The sequence below is a fragment of the Pecten maximus genome, chromosome 4 (assembly GCF_902652985.1).
Source record: "Pecten maximus chromosome 4, xPecMax1.1, whole genome shotgun sequence".
Lineage (NCBI taxonomy): Eukaryota > Metazoa > Mollusca > Bivalvia > Pectinida > Pectinidae > Pecten > Pecten maximus.
In genome coordinates this window covers 45825395-45851722 of record NC_047018.1, presented here as the reverse complement: position 1 = coordinate 45851722, position 26328 = coordinate 45825395, and the positions used below count along the sequence as shown (strand labels likewise).

Genomic DNA, 26328 nt, shown 5'->3' with positions numbered 1-26328 from the left:
ATTTCGGTTTTCCGGCTTTAACAAAAAAACGAGAAGTATTTTAATTGCCGTTATAGTTGAATTACCAAAATGGACCTGAAATCAGTATTTTTAAAAAAACAATGATCTATGACTTGAATATTTCATAAAAATAATTTAATACATCGTTTATTCACTTCATTCAGATCTTCAGACACCGCATAATTTGTGAAGTCATATATAGAAATGTATGAACCATTTTTGTTATTGATTTATAGTTCACACAAGTAAGCACGAGATGTAAGCAGTACGTATATGTACCGCTATCTACCGGCATGACTGAGTACAGTAGACTACACTCGCTTTGTGGATATTGACAGTATAACATATATTTACATACTAATTCAATTTTAGAATTGTAACTGAAATCTTGTAACAGCATGGCACAAATAGTCATCTGAACATGTGTTGTATATATATAATTGAAAAATTATTTAGGTAAATATTAACTCATTTGCTTGACTTCAATTTTCAATTTATCAATTCATTGATTACTGTGTTTGAAGTATGGTGTAGCGAGAATTTCAAGTCTTGATCATGACTTGATGAACGTTCTAAATTAACAAATTATCAAAATGAATTTGTTTGAAAAATAACACAAGTTCCACAGCAATATCATATAGAGAATCGATCACACTATTTCAGAAGTTACAAAACTACAAATAACAATTAATGGCTGAATGTCAAATTAAGTGAATATCACAAGTCTTTTTGCATTTGTTTTTAGATAATCCGGATTTCCGTTTTCCGTCTTTGAAAAAAAATTACGTAGGCGTATTGCATAGTAAACGTAGCCATGTGTACATATATAACAGCTGATTTCAATCAGATTGACTTAACATGAACTTAACACCGTCTCAGTAGTTCGTCACAATTGAAAATTTGATCGTGAATTCGGTATTTTGCAAATTCTTTCAAAATACTTCCAGGTAAAGGAAAAAAAATGCATATGGTCTCTATACACACACCAAAGATTAATAGATCCTATATTGGGTCCATTCTCTCGTAAAAATATCAATTTGGGTCCACTATCGGCCATTTCGGTAATTCAACTCTAACGACAATCGGGCCGCGATTCGCAAATGAAAAATTAATTTAAAATTCGTAAACCTCTAATATTTTACATATGATACAATTAGGCATTGAAAAACATATATATGTGGGTCAATTCTCTGAAAATAATGCCAATTTATATTATAATTAAGCCCCATTTTTCTTCGTTTCGGTATTTCCAAGTCTGCTTCACCTGTGGTCCGTTTCAGTAAATATTCTCGACTTTGCCGAAATAAAAACAAGCTATATAATTGTTCATTTTAAACATGACAACTGCCGACCACAAGTATCTAAAAGTGTTATTGTTGATATCATCTGAATATTGCCGTAGTTATCTGTCACTTCGATTGTAAACCCATTGCCAAAGTCATGGAAGAATCGACCAATCAAATTGGTTTAACGTTTGATTTCCGTATTCTTGCAGTTACCTCCCTTACAACAGTAAATACGTTCTAAGTATCGCCTACAACAACCAATCCTGTGCACATGGCAACAAGATATTATCATTTGCATTTGATTTATTGGTCGTTTTCGTCAAAGGAAAATGGAATATGGAAACCGATGACAATGTTAACGCTATGACCAGTCACCCTGACCACAAATGCCACCTAGTATCTACCTTTCTCGCAAACATGTACTGTACAGTAACCTATAGTATGATACAATGTATCGTCTCGTATGCCGTTATTGATATATTTCTTTCTCTAAATTATATAAATACTCATCTAGTTGATAATGATGTAACATTCTAGAATATATATAATACACATTTAAGTAAATCGCGGACATATTTGCAGACCGATGCTATAATGTCAGCCGTTTTGGAATGAACACGGAAGAGCAAAACTTTCTAAACATCCGGAGACGAACGCGCCTGCGCAATATTTGTTTACATAAATATATTGACCTGGAGTTATTCGCAAAGTTCAGGTTCATTTAGTCTTCACATTTCGCTAGCGTTATGCATTTCTCAAATCGTATGCATCTTGAAAACATCTACTGAATACATTTCAACATTTTCGGTAAAACTACTACATAAAACGAAGATGTTTTTGCAAGTAAATTATTTGAAGCGTAAGGCAATGGGGGCAGCCATATTTCATTGAAACAGACAGTAGATGGCGTATTGGTGAATGTGGCTACCAAATATGGTCATATTTCTCAGTCCAGTTCTTGATGGCAATAACCGAACATTAATGTTCGTTTAAAAACAACCACAAAAACCCCTGACCCACCTAGCTACAAAAACCCCTGACCCACCTAGCTACATACCATGTAAAAATCCACTTGCGCGGCGTCCCGGGCAACTGAAACCCGAGTTATGGGAAGCAAAAAATGCTTGAACACTTCGCCCGGAACAAGCAAGATATATCTATCTCTAACATGATTTTCATGTTCGACAACCCTGAAACTCAAACTTGATCAAAATCCCTCAAGGAATGAAGCCGCTAGAGTGCTGACAAACATTAGTGTTATATATGTACCTACAAGATGGAAAGGAAAACTGTAGCCCCCCCCCGGGCCCAGTTTTTAGTCAATTCCAAATTAAACACTTCCTCAGCTAAAGCTGGCATATGACTTTAGTTTAACACAGTCACATATATATGTACACTTACCCAAATTAAGGGGATTTGTGTAATAGTAACATATAGAAGTTCATAATTGAACAGGAATCTTGTACATGGAGAAAAATCATACTTGCTTGCATATTTTAGACCTTACTTATGGCATCCTGTTCTACATGGAGATATGTAAACTTACACAGAGAATTCGGACTCATTGTTTTCACATCTCCTTCCTTGTTGAGCCTTCGGACCGGTTTTACACTTCTTCTTTGCTGTTGACTTGTATGCATGTCATAAACACTTCCGTTACCCTGCAAAATGTCACCACCAGTAGAATGCCTTGTTGGCCGGATTTTATTGGTAGAATTTTCAAAAGGTTTGCCAGTAACTAGTCCACAGCCTAATGATCTCCGTGATGAACGATTCGCATATTCATTTTCTTTCATGACTTTTCTTCCAATCTTTGAGTTAAGATTTGATAACACACCAAATTTACTTCCATTGTAGGATCTTGTGACATAGAACTTGTCTGAAGACTCTCCTTTTGGTATTTCTCCAGGCGGGCAGGTTTCAATCTGAAATACAGAAATTTCATCTTATGACTGCATTGTAATACAAGTTAATATTATTAATATTCAAAATATATGCCATAGCTAAATAACTACAACTATAAAATTTAATGAATCAAGAGAGTTGTACGGCGTCTAATTACACTGCTACAGCCATCTAAGGCTGGACTAAGCTCCTGAAAATAAGCATACTGAGTATTGCTAAAGCAAGACATGTCCCCTACTGGCCAAGCTATAATACTGTAATGAAACTTGGGACATTCTAAAAATAGTAACAGTGAACATTGACCCAACAACCCATAAAGTCAAACTTGTCTGTCATGGCTAGAGACTATTAAAAGGAATCTTGGAGGATACTGATACAAACCAACCACTGCAAACTCGTAAAAGAAGTAATGGTGTGAAAAAGTACCAAGTTTTATCAAGTTTTCCCCATAGCCCCAAGAGGATAATAATGCAGCCTACTTTTTAGCTGTTGACAGATTGTAAGGACAGACAACTCTGAATACAGATTTGTCCATGTGTAAGACAATTTGGTGAACAAGTCCCTCAACGGATGTGAAATGCCAAGAATGCAGATGTGTGAAGTTCCAGTGACTATTCGTGGAAGATATTCCAGACAAGATAAGTGCGGAAAGATGGACGAATGGACACCATGCAAAACTCTAGTGACTCCCCCCCCCCCCCCCCCCCCCCCCCCCTCCATCCCTGAACCAGTAGGGGGATTAAAAACAGCACTTCATCTTGCTGACGAAATTGAATATCCGTAATGAAAATTACTAACCGAACATTTTCCAATGATAGTGTCTATATGTATAGTGTCGTCAAGGTTTCTGCCGTTGTTGAGAAATACTTCTTTGGGGTCTGTTGGTCCATCCTTTCTTTCCAGACGTTTTAGCGCTTTCTTCAGCTCAAATTGGCGCCAGTACCATTTCACTATTGCTTTTGGCTCTGATTTCTCACGTCCACGTTCTAAGAATTTGTCAAACAACGTAGATTATTTCTAAGAACTACAGCTTACCTTGGTGAACAAAATAGAAGGGCATATGTGCATTCATTGACAGATAATTGGTTAAAACCTCATATAATGGTCATGTACAATACAGGTAAGCAGTTGTTATCAATAGCAGTGATTTTCTTACCCTAATTATACAAGGGCCTGTACCTTTTCCATTGGGAAAAAATAGCCATATTTTTTCAATTTGGGAAAATGTACTTTCTTCCAAGCTCAAAAATAATCACAAATCAATGGTTTAATATCATTTTGAATATGCATTACATAGCTATGATCAATCAATTAAAGCATTGGCTTGTGAAAACATTATGTGAAATGTATTATGATCAACATTTCTTCATATCTATCAATACAAGGAAACTTGCAATTTCCGACTGGGAAAATATGAACTAACAAGAGATCCCAGAGGGATCTTGGCGCCCACCATTGAATGATCTTTATAGGTTCTATGTCAGATTGATCTTCTCTCTATTTTTCCCTTCCTTTTACTAATCTGTGCAAATTGAGATATCCCTCCAGTACTTTTCAAACAAGGGAATCCTAGCTATATAAGAAATTTGAGATTTAACGATAATGGCTGTTTGTTTGCCAGGTTGTTTTCAGGACAGACTGGTCCAAAAATGCAATACAAGGGACCAAGGGGAACCTACATATGAAATTTGAGAAAGATCCCTTCAGTACTTTGAGAAATAGAGATAACAAACTTAAATTGTCAAAATCCAAGATGGCGGTCTGTCTGCCATATTGTTTTCCAATTGATCTCAAAATGCAATAAGCATAATGAGGCACCAAGGGGAACCTCCATATGAAATTTGAGAAAGATCCCTTCAGTACTTTCTCAGAAATAGCGATAACAAACTTCAGTTGTCAAAATCCAAGATGGCTGCCTGTCGGCCATGTTGTTTTCAGATTGGTCTCAAAACGCAATATGCATAACTAGGCACCAAGGGAAACTTACATATGAAATTTGAGAAAGATCCCTTAAATACTTTCTCAGAAATAGTGATAACAAACTTCAATTGTCAAATCCAAGATGGCTGCCTGTCGGCCATGTTGTTTTCCGATTGGTCTCAAAACGCAATATGCATAAAGAGGCACCAAGGGGAACCTACATATGAAATTTGAGAAAGATCCCTTCAGTACTTTCTGAGAAATAGCGATAACAAACTTCAATTGTCAAAATCCAAGATGGCTGCCTGTCGGCCATGTTATTTTCAGATTGGTCTCAAAATGCAATATGCATAACCAGGCACCAAGGGGAACCTACATATGAAATTTGAGAAAGATCCCTTCAGTCCTTTCTGAGAAATAGCGATAACAAACTTCAATTGTCAAAATCCAAGATGGCTGCCTGTCAGCCATTTTTTTCCCTGATTGGTCTCAAAACGCAATATGCATAACTAGGCACCAAGGGGAACCTTCATATGAAATTTGAGAAAGATCCCTTCAGTACTTTCTCAGAAATAGCGATAACAAACTTCAATTGTCAAAATCCAAGATGGCTGCCTGTCGGCCATGTTGTTATCCAATTGGTCTCAAAATGCAATATGCATAACTAGGCACCAAGGGGAACCTTCATATGAAATTTGAGAAAGATCCCTTCAGTACTTTCTCAGAAATAGCGATAACAAACTTCAATTGTCAAAATCCAAGATGGCTGCCTGTCGGCCATGTTGTTTTCCGATTGGTCTCAAAACGCAATATGCATAACTAGGCACCAAGGGGAACCTACATATGAAATTTGAGAAAGATCCCTTCAGTACTTTCTGAGAAATAGCGATAACAAACTTCAATTGTCAAAATCCAAGATGGCTGCCTGTCGGCCATGTTGTTTTCCGATTGGTCTCAAAACGCAATATGCATAACTAGGCACCAAGGGGAACCTTCATATGAAATTTGAGAAAGATCCCTTCAGTACTTTCTGAGAAATAGCGATAACAAGAATTGTTTACGGACGGAGGGACGGACGGACGGACGGACGACGGACCACGGACGCAGGGCGATTTGAATAGCCCACCATCTGATGATGGTGGGCTAAAAATTGGGAAAATACAGCAAAACTTCTTAAGAGGAAGGGGCCTGTATTTGGCCCCTCATCCCTGTGCTCACGCTATCGATCGCATTTTGCGCATTTCGCGAAATGTAATCACTAATTGCGAAAATATAATTAAGTATTTTCGCAACTTTTGCGAAACTGTTTTTAACTTAAGACATACTATAGACTGCATAAATATCCCCCTGTCGTAAATCTTTAATTCAACCACTTACGTTTTCACTAAATATGATGTCATTGCATCTAACTTATCCTATGATCGAACTACATGATTAGCACATGCCATGTATGTTCCGGAAACGGAAGTACTTAAATAGATCTGAATCATTTGAGCGTTTGTTTGATGGGCAATGCTTTGTAAAGCATTTAGATAACTTGGGCAAAACATGGCAGCTGTGACCCTATGGCAGACGAATGTTTTGCCTGTGCCGCAAGCTTACGTTGCTCTAAAAACAAAATGACAATTGTCTGTTCAATGTTATTTCAACTTTCATTAATTGTATGTACAATATTATTTAGTATTTAACAAGTATGTATCATTCAATGTCTTGTATCACGAACATATTACATAAGGTACAATTCACGGTAAACTCCACGTTGTGACAGGGCTGCAAAATTATTTGTTCAGGGTGATTTACGTACGTATGAAGCATCTATTTGGAAATGCATCTGTTTGGAAATGCTGTGAATAGGTTATGCAGCAGATATTCTCCAAATCCAATTACTTATAATTATCACCAATATGATCTAAAGGAATAGGAACAGTCGATTCAATTTTCGCAAAAAAATAAATAAATAAAAGAAATAAAAAGTCCCTGGAACGATAAGATTAAAACATAAGTTGTGGTTTGAAAATCAAGTTGAAAATAACATTATTTCAGCGTAATCTCAAGTTTGTTCTTTTTCAATATGTAAATAATAGCAGCTAAAACACAACTGTTTTGGTATGATACACTGCTTTTTTAGTTGGTTGAATATTTTTTGTTTACGCTGAGGTAAAACATGATATTTGGCAGTATTTTGTAATTTATAAATTCTTAAAAAATGAACACTTTTAATGCCTGCCTTTACTAATAAAATAGTTTAACACATTGTATTAATATATATATATCAAACAAATATGCGTGTGCTATATTTAGTTATTAAATTCTAAGCAATAACATTGTCTTGCTAAAACCATTTCTTATTAGCTAAAGAGAAAAAAGGTATTTTAGCAACTTTTGCTAAAGGATTTTTACGCCTAGAGTAAGCAGAGCATCCATGCCAAAAAAATCACTGAATAGCCTTTATACAAGTATGGAACTTTACTGATAGTCGACGCAAACTCAACTTCGTTTAAACATTTTTGTTTGACAATTGAATTCATCCCATATAAAATACTTGAATAATACATTTCATTTCAAAGGTTTTCTTCCTTTATTTACTGATCAAAAACATATCTTAGCAACAAAATTTGGTTTTGACTCATTTTTAAAGCATTTTTGGCTTAAAATTGTCTGAAACTAATGCAAACTTCATCATCCTACCAATAATTGTGATCAGGGGTTTTTTGACTCCCCAAAATGATATTTGACTCTTTGGTTAGTAGGGATACGTCTACTTCACTATGTTTTGAACCTTCAGATTTCTGAGAAATCGTTATTTGACTTCTGAAATTGCTGAAAATCGAGGGTGAACTTGCTGTCCTGGTGGTCACACACATACCTTCTTGAACCAAGTCCTTGATCTCAGCAATATAGGCACCTTCAATTCCTTCTTCATTGTCAGCATCAATGAATACAAAATCGCCTAAACTGTATTGAATCTTGCCCAGTGAAAATTTCCTATTAAAAGAAGCAATGATTTATATATAAGTACAAAGATAAATTCGCATTTGTAAGTTATTACCAAAAATCTGTCAATGGACAGGGCTCAAAGTGGCACCTTAAATTTACCATTGGCGACCAGTTATTGACCTATAAGGCGCCTGCATGGCCACTAAAAAGATTGTGTAAATTTGTAATTTGGTTAATCTTTCAACGGGTGCAGTCAATGCTAAAATGACGTTCACAATCGAAAAAGTTACAGAGAGATGTTACACTGATCTAAAGAATTGAAAGTTTTTTGTTTTTAATTTAAGACAACTTGGCCAGGCAACTAACTTTTCCAATTGGCGCCTAGATTTTATGACTTGGTAGACAAATAGGCCACCTGGAAAAAATGTCCACTTTGAGCCCTGAATGGATATAATTCCTTTTCAGATGATTATTACTGATTTTATGGCTTCCCAAATCACTGTTTTTAAAGTGTAAAAATTTCAAAATAAAAGTTGCTTGAAATAAACAAAAGAGAAGTTCGCTTCAGTAAGGGGTTCAATGTGAGGCGATGTCTGCAGGGTCGACTGTCCCCATCAGGTTGGACACATGTTAATGTATTGCTGTTACAGCTGTATATAACCGAGTCTGTAATAGCTATACCAAAATTATTGAAAAACCATTTTTTGAAGGATAAAAAAGCATACATGTGTGCAAATGTAACACTTGAAAATTGCAGGTGATGTTTATAAACATTTGAATTTATATATTGCAATGTATTTGGATTTGAAACAATAGAGCAATTGCTAAATTAACTTAAATCTGATCAAAACTACTTGCAATATGTTGGATTATTGTTTATACCATCCACAGCAAAGTGTTTGTTTTGCATGCAAGCCCTGTAATTGTCAACATTGGGAGAGAGGCCTGGATTGCTCAATAAGAAGAGAAGGACTTTTATCCAAAAAAATGCTTTTCCTCAATTAGATGGTATAGCTATAAATCTGCTAGATATTTTAGCTATAATAGCGATAGATAGGGGAACACAACCAACTTGCATATATAATATACAATCTAACATGTTTGCATTATAGCTTTGTTACTAAAAATAGCCAAAATTACTTTAAACTTCACTTTTACATTTTTTTTGTCAAAGTCTGATTTCTTTTGTCATGAAAAATCATCAAATGCAAAAATTAAAATCATTTGCATGTTAGAAAGTATCAAAAATTGATGCCATACTTCTGGTAGTGTAACTGTAGTAGGAGAGGATTTCAGGGACTGATTAAAACTAAGCATCGTAAAAACAACGTACAGTATTAGATATTATATTATTTTGTTACCAGTCAGCTCGACGTCACCAGGTCATGTCTGGCTGAACCTGTTATTGTCGCTTATCCAGTTGTAGCTGTTTATAAATAGATTCGCACGAGCATGCCTGGGGTGCAATCTCGGGTATATATTCGGGTGTCTGGCTCGCTCAGTGGGCAGTCGAACGGATTTGTTTCCGGAGGTGTGCCACATTTCAACAGGCCTTCGCTTAGCTGGATAGGTAGCAGAGGGGTACGTAAGCTTAGGCAGGGTCATAATGTTATGTGGCGCGGGAGTCAAGCTCCTGTAAGATCATGACCAAGGGAGGGGTCCGTGGGCTGATCTAATGTATATAGTTATTTGTGTGTGAACGTATTTTCATCTGTACATAATTCATCGACCCTTATTAAATATCATTAACTTTAAAATCATGTAGTTTGTTATCTCTTCAATATCCGACAAGTGTTAGAACCTAACCGAACCTGGGTTGATAACACTAGGCGATGCGGGACTTCGGGACATACTAATAGCCGGAGCGGTGTGTTACGCCCGGAGCCCCGACTCGTCCTACTACATAACACTGAGTTTTTAGTAGACAACACATACTTTCAGCAGGTTGGGGAAAACTGGTACCGTCATCATGTGTATTACATTATACAAGCCAGTTCGAGTATGGATTTTTTTATTAAAAAAAGATTCAACAGTAAATTTTGCAATATATTATTTAATGGCGATTTAATTTACTGAAAGCATTGCCTACCTAGAAACTTGATGTTACACTACTGGAAGTACAGCATCAATTTTTGGTACTTTCCAACGTGCAAATATTTTTTACTTTTGTAATTTGTACGACATTTCATGACTAAATAGATGTGACTTGGACAGAATTTTTTAAAAGGTTAACTTTAGAGTGATTTTGGCAACTTTTAGCATTACAAAACTATACCTCAATCGGCATAGAATATGCAAGGTTTTCCCCACCTCTGTTCTTTTAGTAAAATATTATTTTTCCTTGTCATAAATGAACGACTTTTAATAATAAATTGCAAAATTTACTGTTTATTAAAAGCAATTTTGGCTATCATTAGTAACAAATTCACACCCAATTGGCATATAAGTGAGTTTGTGTATTATACACAAGTTGGTGGTTGTCTCCAACTTTTTCCTTCACCATTAATTAGCTACATATATAGTTTAGTCCGATATATGATAAAATTACTTAAATTAACGAGAAATACCTATTAATTTATAGGTATTTCTAGCTAATTCTTCATATCAGACCCCTCAATTACCTAAAGTAGGTGGACATGGTAACACAATTTTAAGAGTTGTTTCATTGTATGTGCACGCTAACGTATAGACCAATTTTTTTTTTTTGAAAAATATACGGTCCAATTTGCAGTTTTTATGCCACACAACTGGTTTTATGCACGTTATCCAACCAAGATACGCCTTTATTAGCTACTTTTATCTAACAACGGTGTCGGCGAAGAGGACAGAGGTAACAGTTACAGATGTTAATTGCTCAATGCCATATACACTAGATACAGTAATCCCATCGTGGACTACAATCACAATGCATAAAACTTTTGAATTGTTGTACCGTCATTGTGGCGTACTGTACAAATAAAAAAATAACACTAACTTAAAATGTTTTTCGGTGCATCTCCGTCTATCAGTCACCTCTCCCTCTCCTTTCCACGAAAACTGTTTTTCATTGCTGGCAGCTGAGAAATATTTCTTGGTCATTTTCACCTCTTCGCCACTTCCTATTCTCAGCTGAGAATTCTTTCCCGCCACCAGTCCCAAGTCAATCCTATAGTTTATTTCTTATTAGTTCAAATATTTATAAGTCATGGCATAAAAATCGTTGTTAAGACTACAAAAGTAATGAATGATGTAAACAACTACAACATATATACGTGTTGTAAAGAAAGAAGAATGTTTATAACGGAAATCAGCGGAAGCCAGTTGAATAACGTTTCAATACTAAACACAGCTTTTCTGAAACACAATATAGCACCACTTACAGTTTGGATACTCTCTAGACTGATCATTCGAGTAGAGAAAAACTCCAAGATGTCATGAATTACTTTAATCTAAGTTTTGAGAACGTTTGTAAGAAATGTGTTTTCATGCATTGTTTTGAAGTTTCATTTTAACCTCAGGAGCGTCAGCATGGCGAACCGAACAGTGAAGGATGCTCATTCGGTGAAAGGGACAAATCCTCAATATTTAGTAGAGAAGATAATCAGAACAAGAATTTACGAATGCAGATACTGGAAAGAAGAATGTTTTGCGCTCACAGGTAATGTTGGTCTGGTTTGAGTATGTACGAATTTGTACTGCATTGGATATTTGACGGTTATATCGGATCATAACACAGAATATCCTGTCACCGTCTGTTTTTAACTTCTGGACCACCTCCTCGATCTTTATCTTATAAGAATATTTAATTCTACATTTGTATGAAAGACGGAGGTATATTTGAACTTATTTTTCGGCGTGTCTTGTTCATTTTGGATTTTTTCCATTTATATTTTAAGAAAATACATAATGTGAAGGATTGTGGATTGAATGTGGATGACAGATATCAGAATCATCAATTTACATATATGTTTTTTTTTATCTGAGAAAACTATAATCGTAGACTTAATACTGCCCGATGTGAATCACATCACGCTTGTTGCTGTAATAGGAAGGAGTAATGAAAAATACCCTGCCAGTGCCAGGGTTCGAACTGGCGACCTTTCGCTCTCAATGCAAACATCCTACCACTAGGCTAAAGGGAAATTCCCACTAGTTTGAGCTAGTAAGGTGACCTTATACTCTCTACTTTTACACTACTCCCACCTTCACAAAGTCTTCGCCCCCAACCTATTTCACCTCTATACCACCGACGTGGGTATTTAGTTGGGCACCATATGTAAAAGGAGATGACGCCGAATACTAGCTGGATGCTCTACCAATTGAGCTACCTGGATGCCGATGATTGACCTGGTTCAGTTCCGCTACACTATCGGAAATGGGACCAATTCCATACCCTGTAGAGCAGTGTAGGCACTGAGGCAGGTATGTATTGGTTCTAGCTGGATTGGAATTCCCCCAAGTGTTGACCTGGAAGGCAAACCAAGTCTGGGACTGGGAACGGTGCACAGATTCAATCCAACCCTGATGGGGGAAATGTCGATATTAGTTAACTCCCACTGGTTTCATATGCCATGGCGAAGCATGTGAATAAATCATTTAAACTGAGTATTACCTGATTTATAATCATAGGACATAATGTTTATATTATTGATACTCATGAAACTGAAATTTGATTGTTTTCTGATATTTTATTACTTAGGCGATGACCACATTTAAGAGGTAATTAATGTTTTGCAGCTGCCTTGCTGGTGGACAAGGCGATGGAGCTCAAATTCATTGGTGGTGTATATGGAGGAAATGTAAAACCGTCTCCATTTCTGTGCCTCGTACTCAAGATGCTGCAGATCCAACCTGAGAAAGATATCGTGGTGGAGTTCCTCAGGAATGAGAACTTTAAGTAAGTGTGGATAGCTGTTGTTATCGAATATTTTTACCACTAATTGTAGATCTTTTTATGCTTACTGAAATAAAATGAACCTTTTACTTCTGTCCTAGTCTGTTTATTTATGCAGACAAAACTGGTTCCCCTGTTTTTAAATTTAATATTTTAGGTAGAGTAGACCTTGACGGACCTGCAGATATTAATACATCATTACTGTCCTTGGAAGTCTTTGCCAAGGATCTACTGAAACCAGCATAAATTCACCATGACTGTCCTTATTCCATTAAGGAATAGTTCTGGTGCAACTGATAAATGAAAATGACCCTGGTTTAAGATGTCATATTAAGGCTTGTTTTTCACACAATAAATGTCATTAATGATGCATTTTAATATCAAAAAAAGATATTTTTTATCAGACATGTTGGGTAATGTTATGGGTCAATAATTTGAGAAATAGAAATAAAAAAAAGCTGAATAAATTAAGCTCATCAGGACACATTCCCTGTTCAGTCAACATTTTTCGTAGACAGAAACGTTGAATTTTTACAAAACAGTGTTGTGTCAATACTAATGAGGATACAGCTTAGGTATTTGATATGTGTATTCTTTGTGATAAGACCTCTCTGCTGGTACTTAATTTGGTGACCTTGACTGTGGCCTTTGACCTACTTTAAAAAAATCTTTAACCTTGACCAGTGTATGTTAACCGTATGAGATGGGGCTTTCATATTTGATGTGTGTGTTCCATGTGACAAGACCTTTCTATTGGTAGTACATTTGCGGATTATTAACTTAGTTAAAGGTTGTTTGTACTCTTACTTGTTGCCAGGTATGTTCGAGCGTTGGGAGCATTTTACATGCGACTGACAGGATCGTCCTTGGACTGCTATAAATACTTGGAGCCCCTGTATTACGATTACAGAAAATTGAAACGTCAGAACAAAGATGGTGGTAAGAATTCATGTTCATGTAGTAGTATGCAAATGTTCCTTTCCATTAAATTCAGATAGATAATTAGAAAGTAAGATAATTAGAAAGAAATTGTTCAAGACAAGATTGTTAAAGGAAAGTGTGTTAATCCCCATATGCTTGGTCCTGAGACACAGGTCCCAAGCATAGGAAAATATTTGTAACATTACTTAAATGAGAGATTTTTCCATGATCACTGAAATATTAGTGGTGTAGGCTCTTTTGGCCTCTTTTGTATTCGTGTATAGTCAGCTGACATCTCTAAGTGAGGAGGAACGTGTGGTTGTAAAAGCCAGTACAAGGATATATATATATATATTGCTGGCCAAACATAATTTGTTAATATGAAATGATGAATTAACTTTATATCGATCCTTGCCATAACTTAAAGGTGCCACTTTACCAGTCCAGTGTGTTTGTAGCACTGATTGCATCAGGTGACTAAGATGAAGTATCTTGGGTGTTAAAACTAAGTATCTTGGTGTCAGTGATAATTTCAGTGTAAACGTTTGTCATAACCTGTGTAGGTACAGTTCTTTCCTGATTGGGTTCCAATTGCTTCTTTATTCCCTGATTTCATATCAATAATGTTGCATTTCATGCGTTGACTTACTTGGAGGAAATATTTTTCAGGGTTTGAGTTGATACACATGGATGAATTCATAGATGAATTACTCCGAGAGGAACGTGTCTGTGACATCATCTTACCAAGAATCCAGGTAGGCCCGTATCTGTTATATTATGTAAACTTGATCTGAACAATCTCCCAAAAGTCATAACCTTTTTCACTGCATGTTTGAGGATGAACTAAAAGTGCTCCTCCCTCCTCTGCATAATCGAGGCTTTTCTTCCTTATAATATATTAAGGATTTTACTATTGAAATGTAATTTTGATGTGTCTACAGAAGCGAACAGTGATGGAGGAAAGCAACACACTAGATCCTCGTGTCAGTGCGTTGGAGGAAGACCTCGAGAACATGGACACGTCGGATGATGAGGAGGCAATGGTTAGTTTGATATTTCACGTTACCCAAGAGTACCTTTGTCATTTGCGCCCGACATTTAGCCCAACACGGAGATTCATTCAGTGGTCTGATTCAATGGAGAGCATTGTTGACATGTTTCGGCTATAAGGTAGCCGTCATCGGTTTGAGCAGAATTGTTTGTTTTCTAAACAAGAAGTGACCTTATGGTCCTGTGTTGCTTTTGGTTGAGCCCTGATGAAGGCTGTGTCAACATCTGGAGGTCCCGTAAAATTTATGCCTCAAATGTTGCATTAAAAAAAATGATGAACTGGTTTATCCGTATAAACCTACAGGCCCAGAATTTAACAGATTGAAAAGAAAACATAGACAATGTTTTCAGTTGATTGCTTAGGCGTATATGAGTCATTTAGGAAAATTGTCATGTACAGAACTATCAGTTGTCAAATTGTTTTATTAATTTAATGTATCTACTATAAAATAAATGGTTAAGCCAGAAATAAAGCTCAGAATTTTTATTTAGAATTTTAAGAAAGATTCTGTTGGTTGTTTCAGCACGAGAGGAGTCCGTCCCCAGAACGCAGGAGAGGGAGTTATAAAGATGCTGACAAACCCAACAGAAGTCCTTCACCTCGACACGCTCGTAGTCCCTCACCCCACAGCAGGTAATTATATATATAAACAGCGATCTACCTAGGTAGATGTTTCGAACTAAAACAAGAAAGAAAACCCCTAAAAAACCTGCTGTTTGAATACTTTACTATGCACTTGTTAATTTGTTTCCAGGACATGTTGTATATAGGAAATATTAACATTAATTAAAGTTATAAACTTGTTTTCAGACAAAACTTGGTCATAATTAATGTACTTTTTTTGGCACAATCAAATGTTAATGAAATGGTATGATACAAAAATTTGTACACATTAAAACAATGAGGGATTAAGGCATATGAATTGCTGTAGAATTAGTGTACAGAAAGTGTAAATAATACGAATATTATTATGCTGATTTCTTTCAGTGTAAAAAGCCCTAAAAATAAGATTACTTCTAAGACATGTACGTTTACATTATACTGAATTCAGTTTTGAAGAAACAAAATTGTCAGAAAATCAAATACATTGTTAACAAATAATTTGGTGTTCTTCAGACTGTCACAGCCAACTGGTCAAACAGCCAGAAAAACAATCTCACAGGGATGACTCAGTATCACCAATACATTGTGATTTTAGACGGTAGGATTAAGAAATTTCTTTGGATAACAGGCTTCAACAGCTCTAACTCCAAAGATTTTGCAAATTGTGAAGGAATTTAATTAATTAATTTGTTTGGCTTTTCAGATCTAATCGGAAGCGTTCCCGGGACAGAGATAGGGACAGAGAAAAACGTCACAGATCACCAGGTAGTGTACCATTGTATTTCACGCCGAGTATTCAATGATGAATTAGAGATTTTGTTAAAACCACATTCTGTAAAATTTGTATGATTTTTGTCTTTGATTAATTTTTCGATGAATTTAATTGAGGCAACCCAATTCTTATATATTTGTCAACCCTCTCCCCCACCCTCCAGAAAAAAAAAAAAAAAAAAAAATTACACCTGTTAATATTATGATTTTAATTGGAATTTTGAATTTTAAATCATATCAATAAAAGAAAAACATGGTTTGAAAAGCTATTTAAACCTGTTTTGTCAAAGGCAATTTGATAGATACCCTAGCTTTATTATTACATAATACCTACATAGATCTGTGTCAGCACTGTGAAAGTTTTTTAACATGGACAAATTGTAACTTGAACAGGTTTTGAATATATGTTAAATGAAAGATATACTGATATCTTGAGAGAAATTTGGTGTCATAAATCTATGAAAGTACAGAATTCCCTGAGTTGACTTTTACTCTGCAGACATTGTGTTATTTGGTTTTGGTTTGACAACTGCAGTGTTTGTTTGATTCACAGAGAAGTCACACAAGAGAAAAACGGGTAAATTTGGTTCTGGGTAAAATGTGGGATCTCCTGGTTTATAGTGGTTTTTCAGGGTTATGTCAAACTTTTTTCATAATTTTGTTTGCTTAGAAAAATACCAGTGGTTGGTTTATCTAATATCAGTATGGATGAAAAATTTCTATTTAAATGAAAAATCTGACTGGCTTCTTTCATAGGGGCTGTGATAGCTCAGTCGGTTAGAGAGCTGGTCACATAATCTCGGGTGAAGATCCGAGGTGCAGTGGTTCGACACTCCCTACCCATGTCAGTTCGTGTTTTTCGGGAATCTGAGAAACGGACTGGTGTGTGCTGTCGTGGTTGTTTCCTTGGGCAAGACACAAGATTGGGGCCGCGGTGGCCGAGTGGTTAAGGTGTCCCGACACTTTATCACTAGCCCTCCACCTCTGGGTTGCGAGTTCGAAACCTACGTGGGGCAGTTGCCAGGTACTTGCCGTAGGCCGGTGGTTTTTCTCCGGGTACTCCGGCTTTCCTCCACCTCCAAAACCTGGCACGTCCTTAAATGACCCTGGCTGTTAATAGGACGTTAAACAAAAACAAACCAAACCAAACCAAGCAAGACACTTTACATTAATTCCTCTGGATGGCATGTGACGGGCCTCGTGTATGTTGTTCAGTGAGGTAGTCACCAACTACTACAAAGAGACCCTGCCTCAAAATCACTGACTGTTTGTGGGGTGATAAACCCAGCGAACAAACAGTTGTAATCCTATTAAAATATGGATTATATTTACACAAAAAATATGTTGAAATGAATATCTATATTTCGTGAAGAAATATGATTTAGTTGTTAACAACACAAGACCAACAAGAATCAGTGATTTAAATATACAAACAGTGTATTTTATTGTCCAAAAATAACAAATGGACGAGAGACGTGTTCTTCCAAGTTTTTTCTGTATCTGTATAGACAGGAATCAGTACGAGAGATTCTCGGTGGTGGCTGGTTAGTTAACTGTCTTATGGCATGTCAATCTGGTGAATTTCCTTTACAAAAATGTGGCATGATGTCGAGGCTAGTGAGAAGGTATAAGGATACAGGTGCCTTATAGTGATTAGCTTATCTGTCGGCCTGTCTGGTTCATTTGCACAATATTGATGGAAGTTAATGGAGAACATTTTTACAAGATGATTTCCAATGCATCCTAGTTCTGCTTGGCAATTTTTCGAGCTGATCAGTTTCAAAATGGCTGAAAATCAACCATCTTGGATTCTGACATTAAAAAAATTGTTTTGGTCTCTTCATATCTAGGAGTCAAAATTTATTTTGGGAGTCAAAATATCCCACGATAGTTCACAGAAAGACACACTGCTTAGTATAGATCAATAGAATCTAACATAGGTCTGTTCCGTGGACAGGGATATCTCAACCTAATTGTAAGAGTTTGGTTAGTAAGCATGAGGCTTGCCGAGTGCTGGCCAGCTAAACTCTTACAAGAGGTTGAGATATCCTTGTTCGCGTAACAGACCCATGTTTGATTATTTTTCTCACATACTTGCAAGCAAATGTAAGATTTTATGAATTTTTTTCATTGTGCCATCTACAATACTCCTTGGAATTTGCTCAAAATTAATGACGTCATCATTTACGACTTGGTTACTCGACGTAAAATGATGACGTTACGTTATTGCAACAGCGTCATATAGCGCATGCCAGGTATCTTATCCCCCCTGTGTAAGAACGATTTATCTTTTCCCTAGCAACCGCGGGATAATCCTGTGAAGTATGTGAGAATTTATTTTTTATTTCAGTCGACATCGTTCTCTTCTTTGATTTAATAGTACAATGTAACAACTTTTTGTGTTTATTAGAAGGTGCCTATTCTCATATGTTGAATTTATAACACTGCCTTTAAGGTTGCTTACAGTGATATAGGTATACATTGCTTTTGTTTTCATTGTCATAGTTTTCATCAGCTCTGAATATACATTGTCCTAGTTTTCATCAGCTATGAATATGCATTGTCCTAGTTTTCATCAGCTATGAATATACATTGTCCTAGTTTTCATCAGCTATGAATATGCATTGTCCTAGTTTTCATCAGCTATGAATATGCATTGTCCTAGTTTTCATCAGCTATGAATATGCATTGTCTTTATTTGTATTGGCTATGAATGTACTTTGTTATTGTTATCATTGGCGATGAATATATATTACCTTTGTTGTCATCGACTATGAATATTTTTCTTCACCTTGGGGATCAAATCTCTGTTTTCTCGTAGCAATTGGTGTAGAAACTTCTTCTCAAGGATGTGTAGAGATCTATTTGTAGATACATGTATTGTAGACTAGTTATCTTACATAAACAATATTGTTTTTATTTTATAGACAAATCAAGACATCGTGATGATGATGATGACAGGTAAGTTGATTTGATTCAGATTCTCCAGGTGTTATTTATATATCTGTAAACTTTGATTATTCGTCCCCTACCAGTGGGACTATAGGTTTCCTTCTTATCTGTCCATTTGTCCGTCTGTCTGTCCACTGAGTTTTTCCCCTTTTTGAGTCATGCTTTAAGGTATATTGGTGAAAGTTGGTATGTAACTTTAGTATGAGTACCTACTGATCAATTTCGAGTTTCAGGATTTTGGGCCATGATTGAGGTCACTGTTACTATTTTTAGTGGGGCTGGTAGGGGACATGTATTGCTTTAGCTTCAAGCAATACCCAGCATGCTTGTTTTATCTGTAAACTTTGATTATCTTATCTTAACCTTTGTCAATTTCATTTGCAGAAGAAGAAAACACAAAAAACACAAACACGATCACAAAGACCATAAAGACCGCAAGGACAGTGATCGCCATCACAAACACTCGGACGACAATGACCGCCATCACAAACATTCAGATGACCGTGATCGGGATCGTGATCGTGATCGCCACAGACACCGGGATCGACGGGATAAACGTGAGAGTGGCTTATCACAGAAAGAATTGGAAATCAAGGAGGCAAATGAACAGAGGGCAAAACTTGGCCTGGCACCTTTGAAATAGGAATTATTCAAAATCACTGTGGAAAAGGTTATTTCTCCGACGGCTTGCTTATAATCTTTTGATGTGATGGGACTTACTGGTTAAAAGAAAGACTGACAAATTTAACACAGTTCCACTTTGAATAGCTTTTAATGGGCTCATTAATGGATCAATGCGGTCATTCTCAAAATCACATGGAAGGGATGCTAATATGATTAGGGATAATGAAATATTGGTCAAAAGGAAATTTGAAAATGTTGGAAAGTATTACAGGAAGAGATTATTTTTAAGAGTCACACTAGATCCAGGCTTGTTACAGCTGTGGAAACACTTCATTCATTATAGCTCTAAGCCAAGATACCAAATTCTGATGAGAGAATTTGGAAGGACATTGTCAGCAAAACGACAGACATATTTAATAAAAATCTTTAATTACATGATGACTTAGAATCATTCTTTAGCTTAATATGACCACTTTTCCCAGCCTTACCACAAGTACCAAGAGGCCCAGAGGGCCTGTATCACTCACCTGGTTTATTTGAGTAAACATCAAAATAATGTTCATGTTATATTTGTTAATGTCTAACAATGCTACAATGTATATATATATTTATGGGGTGGGGATTTTAACTGCTTCAAAGATATAACCCAGAAACAAAGTCAAGACTCAACATGATTGTGTTTAAAGAAACCTAAATCCCTCTGGGGTGGGGAAAGACCCCAGAACCTTTTTTTTGTGTTTTGTCTTTAGATGCCCAGCAATGCTATATATGGTTAGGGGTTGGGGATCTCAATAGTTTCATATAGTCCTTTATAGCAATATAGTCAAATTGATCCCTTTTGCTCTGCCCCTGAGGCCCCTGGGGGTTCAGCCCCATCATTGTTAAATGGCCCCTTTTGGCCTTGCCCCTCAGGCCCCTGCGGGGTCAACCCCCATCATTTTTAAATGGTCCCTTTTGGCCCTGCCCCTCAGGTCCCTGGGGGGTCAGTTCCCATCATTTGTAGAATGAATCCCAACCACCTAGGGATGTATCCGCTGAAATATCAATGTCATACTTCGATTAAGTCCAGAGAAGAAGTCGTTAATATCAATATTGCTAAACGGTCTTGCCCCTCAGGCCCCTGGGGATCAGTCCAATCATTTCTATAAATCTGAATTCCAGCCACCTAGGGATTCTTCCTACCAAATTTGGTTAAATTCTGATCAGCGGTTAAGAAGAAATAAATTGTTGATAGACGGACCCCGAACACTATGGTATGGCATAAGCTCACCTTGATCCTTCGGAACTGGTGAGCTAAAAATTCCCATATGTATGGGTTGATGTCCTGTCTACAGCTATGGTCATTTAAAGATAGCCTCTACTTTGTGCGAGATTGATGTGTGTGTTATAACCTCTATTGTGTGGGAGATGGATGCGTGTGATGTGTCAATTTATAACCCTGGGAATGATTCCTTGTTGAAAAGGCTATGGAATAATTCCATGTTCAAAAGGGCTACAGGTCTTGAAATGACCTTGGTAAATGATTTGATGGTGTAGTGGTATGCACATCCTCATGCCTGTAACCTGTGCAAAGTATTGTTGAACTTACTTCGAGAAAATTGCATTTCTGAAGTTCATTGTAGGAGACTAAAGCTCTTGTCACACCTGTAGTAAATAGGGTAGCTTAACATTCTCAGAAATAACCTTAGTAATTACCATTTTAACTATGATACAGTAAGTTATACTAGGATCAATAATGAAGTCTGTTGAAGTACAATATGATAATCAGTTACTGTAATTGTTGCGATTTCAATACGTAAACTATACGCGTGGGGGTAATTTTCGTGATTGATCCACTTTTGCTTGTAGTTCAAGATTATTGAAATTGATATCAAAATAATAAACGTGGGTGAAATTTTTCGTGAACAAAAGGAGTCCGCGTAATCAGCGTAAATTTCCCCCTCGTGTAAATTTAAAAATTTACAGTATGGACTTTGGTGAGGTCCTTAATTTTCATGATATTAGACATGAAACTTGTTTGCAAAAGGGTGGAATTGTGTTATATATATATCTTGATAACAGAAAATACACTAGGACATTAATTGTGATGTCACAATGATAATGACGTCATAAACTCAATATTGACTCTGTTTCTAAAATTAGAAACATTGGATTGATATCACAAAATATTAACCTCCTTGTGACCATGTTTAAGCCAATGAGAATGGAGGAAAATTGGACCATGTATATGTTAAGCTACTGTAGTTAAGTTAAATTACAGCAGTAAGTATGTTGAAGTACAATAGTGTAGTTAGATTCTACTGAAGTAGGTTATTTCTAACTATGTTAAGCTTTTAAAGCATGTGTGATCAAGGCTTAATAATGAAGACAAGGACGTCAAGTATATTTGACAGTTTTATTGATCGACAATAAATAATCTGCAGCTACAGCCGAGATTTCCAATAATTAAAAAAAAATAACAGAACAATACACACTTTTCATTTTCACTTCTCAAACTTTTTCAGTAACATTCAATCTTTCTGTCCTTAACAACTGGACAGTATACCAAATACTCTCTTAACATTAAACCCTTCAAACCCTAAAATCTACAGTGAAATCTTCTGTTCTAATCAATATCAACAAGTCTACCCTATGTTTTAAGGGTTGGAAGGGTCCTAACACAGCCTTGCACATTTCAAATAACATCATCACAATGTCAAAAGATCAAAAATGACAATTTCCACATAAAATATATTTTCAACTTTAATAGTCCACCATATTGCTTATGACTGTCTTAAACATCAACGTGTCTTCTGTTTCACTCAAATCAAGGCAGCTATTGATTTAGGTACTGACAACTGAGTGTTTATACAATGTAACTTATAAACATTGTCAAAACTACAAATGAATCATAGGATACAATATCTTTTATTGACAAGTGATATATTGGCAGCCACTATCACTGACAAATGTTTGAAAGGCAATAACTGTATACAATAACAACAAATCTGCTTTATTGGAACGTTCTGTGAAGTACACATATTCAAGGGGAGATAACTGTCTTCTGCTCCACTCTTGCTAGAGAAATGGATTTAAATCTCATCCGAGTAAGTAGATAAAGTGCATTTTATGCATATGTGTATTATTACTATCAGCTGGCCCCTGAGAATCTAATGGGTCTAACATTCTACCTGTATTAATCTACAAATCTATGTTATACCAAAATGGCACATTACAGTGTTGGCTGTCCTCTGAACCAGACAAATAATCTGCTATCCACACAATCCACACAATCCACACAGATGAATGGGTCACAAGGCTTTAGTCACCAAGACGCAAATGACCACTATCCATGGAAGGCAGGCCACATGACTAATGTCACCAACACATAAGTGTCCGCTATCCATGGAAGGCGGGCCATATGACTCATGTCACCAACACATAAGTGTCCGCTATCCATGGAAGGCGGGCCACATGACTAATGTCACCAACACATAAGTGTCCGCTATCCATGGAAGGCAGGCCACATGACTTCTGACACCAACACATAACGGTGCATGTTATACATAGATGGCAGACCACGTTTTGGTGAACTAGACTATTTGAACTCTAGCTACAAAAGACCTCTGAATGCTATTTATAACAAAACACTAAATCATGACATATGTACACACAAATTTTCTTATTAGGTAACATGCAAAATTGTTCTATTAAATATTCAATTTAATTACAATCTTTACATACACTACAAATCTGTACTTATAACCTGATGATAAAAAAGAAGCAAGGTTTTAAACAAAAGAAGAGAAGCAACTCCTAAAGCCATATTACCAGCCAACCGGCCCCTGCCTGCATGATTTTAGATTTCATTTCTTACACCAAGAGGTCTCCTGAATCTGTGAACAGTAGAAAAAATTGCCATTGGTTCTTGGGGATTTGTCTCTTTATTTCATATAAATCCTAAAAAAGCTAAAAAAATTTCATGTGATTGTTCATCGTCACCAAAAGTAAGTCTTTCCTCACTGCTCTGTCTGTCTGAGCTTTGTTTAACCCCTAAAAACAAATATCAATTCATCTAGCACCGCCAGGTTCTCACAAGCACAGGGACCGGTCTTATACATGAAATATATATATATATATAAATGATACAAGCACACCCAATTTGAGTTTTTGTAAACAGTTGAAAACAGTAGTTAAATATATATTTATATATAAATGATACATATATTGACGATGTACAAGGAATTTGTCAAGTTTCTGTGCTGATAAAGAATCGCTTATATCAAAGCTATCTGATGCTGACCTAAAATCTATCATCACAACTAGGTCACAGTGACCCGAGGTTACACTGGTTGTTTACTGTCTGTATTAAACAGAACTACCAGAATAATATATGTTGTATACTGCTACTACAAAAGCTCTTTTACTACTGTTTTCAACTGTTTACAAAAACTCAGATTGGGTGTGCTTAAAATCATTTGCATGTTACAATGTGAAATCAGGACTGTGAAAAAAACCTTTTTTTCTTTTTTTTTAAATCAAAGCATCTACCGTTACTGTGTATTAATGATTCTCAGGATTATTTTTACATACACAGTTCTAAAACTGTATTGACATTTCAGTGAAGTAAGCAACTTTTTATGAAGGCTGAATAAAACCTCACAGAATGAAGGGGAAAAAAATGATAGAAACCTGATGAAATATGCATTAGGATGTATCGGCTAATATGTATGTGAAAAATCTAAAGAAATCCAAAGTGCAGAAAAATCTCCACAAGGATGTACCAAAAATAGCACAGTATACTTTATTGTGGACATCAGTGTGGTGTGTATCCATAGTCACATGAAGTTGAGAGTCCGGACCAATAGTCACATGATGTTAATGAGTCCAGTCCAATAGTCACATGATGTTGAGAGTCCAGTCCAATAGTAATATGATGTTGAGAGTCCAGTCCAATAGTCACATGATGTTGAGAGTCCAGTCCAATAGTCACATGATGTTGAGAGTCCAGTCCAATAGTCACATGATGTTGAGAGTCCAGACCAATAGTCACATGATGTTGAGAGTCCAGTCCAATAGTCACATGATGTTGAGAGTCCAGACCAATAGTCACATGATGTTGAGAGTCCAGTCCAATAGTCACATGATGTTGAGAGTCCAGACCAATAGTCACATGACTTGACAGTCCAGACCAATAGTCATATGATGTTGAGAATCCAGTCCAATAGTCACATGATGTTGAGAGTCCAGTCCAATAGTCACATGATGTTGAGAGTCCAGACCAATAGTCACATGATGTTGAGAGTCCAGTCCAATAGTCACATGATGTTGAGAGTTCAGTCCAATAGTCACATGATGTTGAGAGTCCAGACCAAAAGTCACATGACTTGACAGTCCAGACCAATAGTCACATGATGTTGATGGTCCAGGCCAATAGTCACATGATGTTGAAAGTCACATGATTGTGACAACTTTTATGAAGTCAATGTCAACAATTTTATGCTAAAAATAACAATATTAAATATAATCTTAGTGATAATTATGTAAGGAACAACATGGCACAACTCCCTCCACTAACTTTCAATAAGTGCAGTAAAAGTAACTAAAACCCCTGAATACTTTTTGTTGAAACAGTTCAATGATGTCGCGATGAACAGCCTCTAACCATGCCTTTTGCATGTTTTCTCACTTTCCTATAACCTGTGTTTTGCATTTGTATATCTTAAATTTGAAATGTATAACCTAGATGATGGTGTGCGTGTCTGATGACAGTGATTACACTGGCATTGTGCCTAGGGGATCTGGGTTCGATTACCTGATCGGGTGGGAAAAGCTATCAGGCATCAACTGCACAACTACGTGGGTTCTCTGTGGGTACCCTGCTGTTTTATGATCCCAAGAAAAATCCCTCAACTCACATCCATCAGAGTCAACAACACTGACTGATATAATTTGATATGAATTGTTTGGATAAACACAAGTTACAGACTGCATTGCTGTAGTGATATTCTTACTGTCATACAATCAGCTTCATCAACAAGACACTTCTTTGTAATAAGAGACTAAGCATTTACATAGCAATGATCTACTATTTTTTCCAGTTGATATTTCAAATTTTCACCACTGAAAGTTTGAAGAAAAAAGATACATTGTTTGTAAAAGTTATGGAACAGACCACAATTCTTCACTTTAATTTTATTTCCTTGCTATCTCTTCACCATAACTATTTTAGCAAAGTTTTTAAAGATGAAGACCTTTTCGTTTATACAGACCAACTGGTTTGTTGATTGTTAAATGTAACATTTCACACAATTTTTTTAACAGAAATGCAGAAGTCAGTACAGACAATGGAAATCTTTGTCAAGGCTTGTCATTATACCTAATATCTGTTTTGACAAAGATAAATTCAAACGGCCATGTGAAAATATTTTCCTAATTTCTTGCCTACGTAATGCCCTAAACTGTCATCCCAAGCTGATAATGTTAACCAAGTTAGAATGAATTCC

General features: G+C 36.3%; 2 protein-coding genes across 2 annotated transcripts in view; one reads left to right on the top strand and one right to left on the bottom strand.

Annotated features, from left to right (window-relative positions):
- Window positions 1-26328, bottom strand: part of LOC117326577 — an 86621-nt gene that overhangs the window by 15290 nt on the left and 45003 nt on the right. The window contains exons 34-38 of the mRNA XM_033883336.1: window positions 12356-12548; window positions 11023-11206; window positions 7978-8096; window positions 3990-4177; window positions 2833-3211 (exon numbers count right to left, since the gene is read on the bottom strand). Of these exons, the coding sequence (XP_033739227.1) occupies window positions 2833-3211; window positions 3990-4177; window positions 7978-8096; window positions 11023-11206; window positions 12356-12548 (1063 nt within the window). The remainder of the gene's footprint in view (window positions 1-2832; window positions 3212-3989; window positions 4178-7977; window positions 8097-11022; window positions 11207-12355; window positions 12549-26328) is intronic.
- LOC117326242 (pre-mRNA-splicing factor 38A-like) lies at window positions 11527-20278 on the top strand. Its single transcript, XM_033882912.1, has 9 exons — window positions 11527-11685; window positions 12765-12924; window positions 13739-13860; window positions 14512-14597; window positions 14784-14885; window positions 15417-15526; window positions 16200-16261; window positions 19195-19228; window positions 19604-20278. The coding sequence occupies exons 1-9, from the start codon at window positions 11556-11558 to the stop codon at window positions 19860-19862; spliced, it is 1065 nt and encodes a 354-aa protein (XP_033738803.1). The 5' UTR covers window positions 11527-11555; the 3' UTR covers window positions 19863-20278.

Excerpts from the sequence above, each read along its gene's own strand:
- LOC117326242 (XM_033882912.1), top strand. The coding sequence starts at position 11,556 with ATGGCGAACCGAACAGTGAAGGATGCTCATTCGGTGAAAGGGACAAAT. Across the intron at positions 13,861-14,511 it reads ACGTCAGAACAAAGATGGTG|GGTTTGAGTTGATACACATG; the intron begins GTAAGAATTCAT and ends AATATTTTTCAG. Across the intron at positions 19,229-19,603 it reads CGTGATGATGATGATGACAG|AAGAAGAAAACACAAAAAAC; the intron begins GTAAGTTGATTT and ends TTTCATTTGCAG.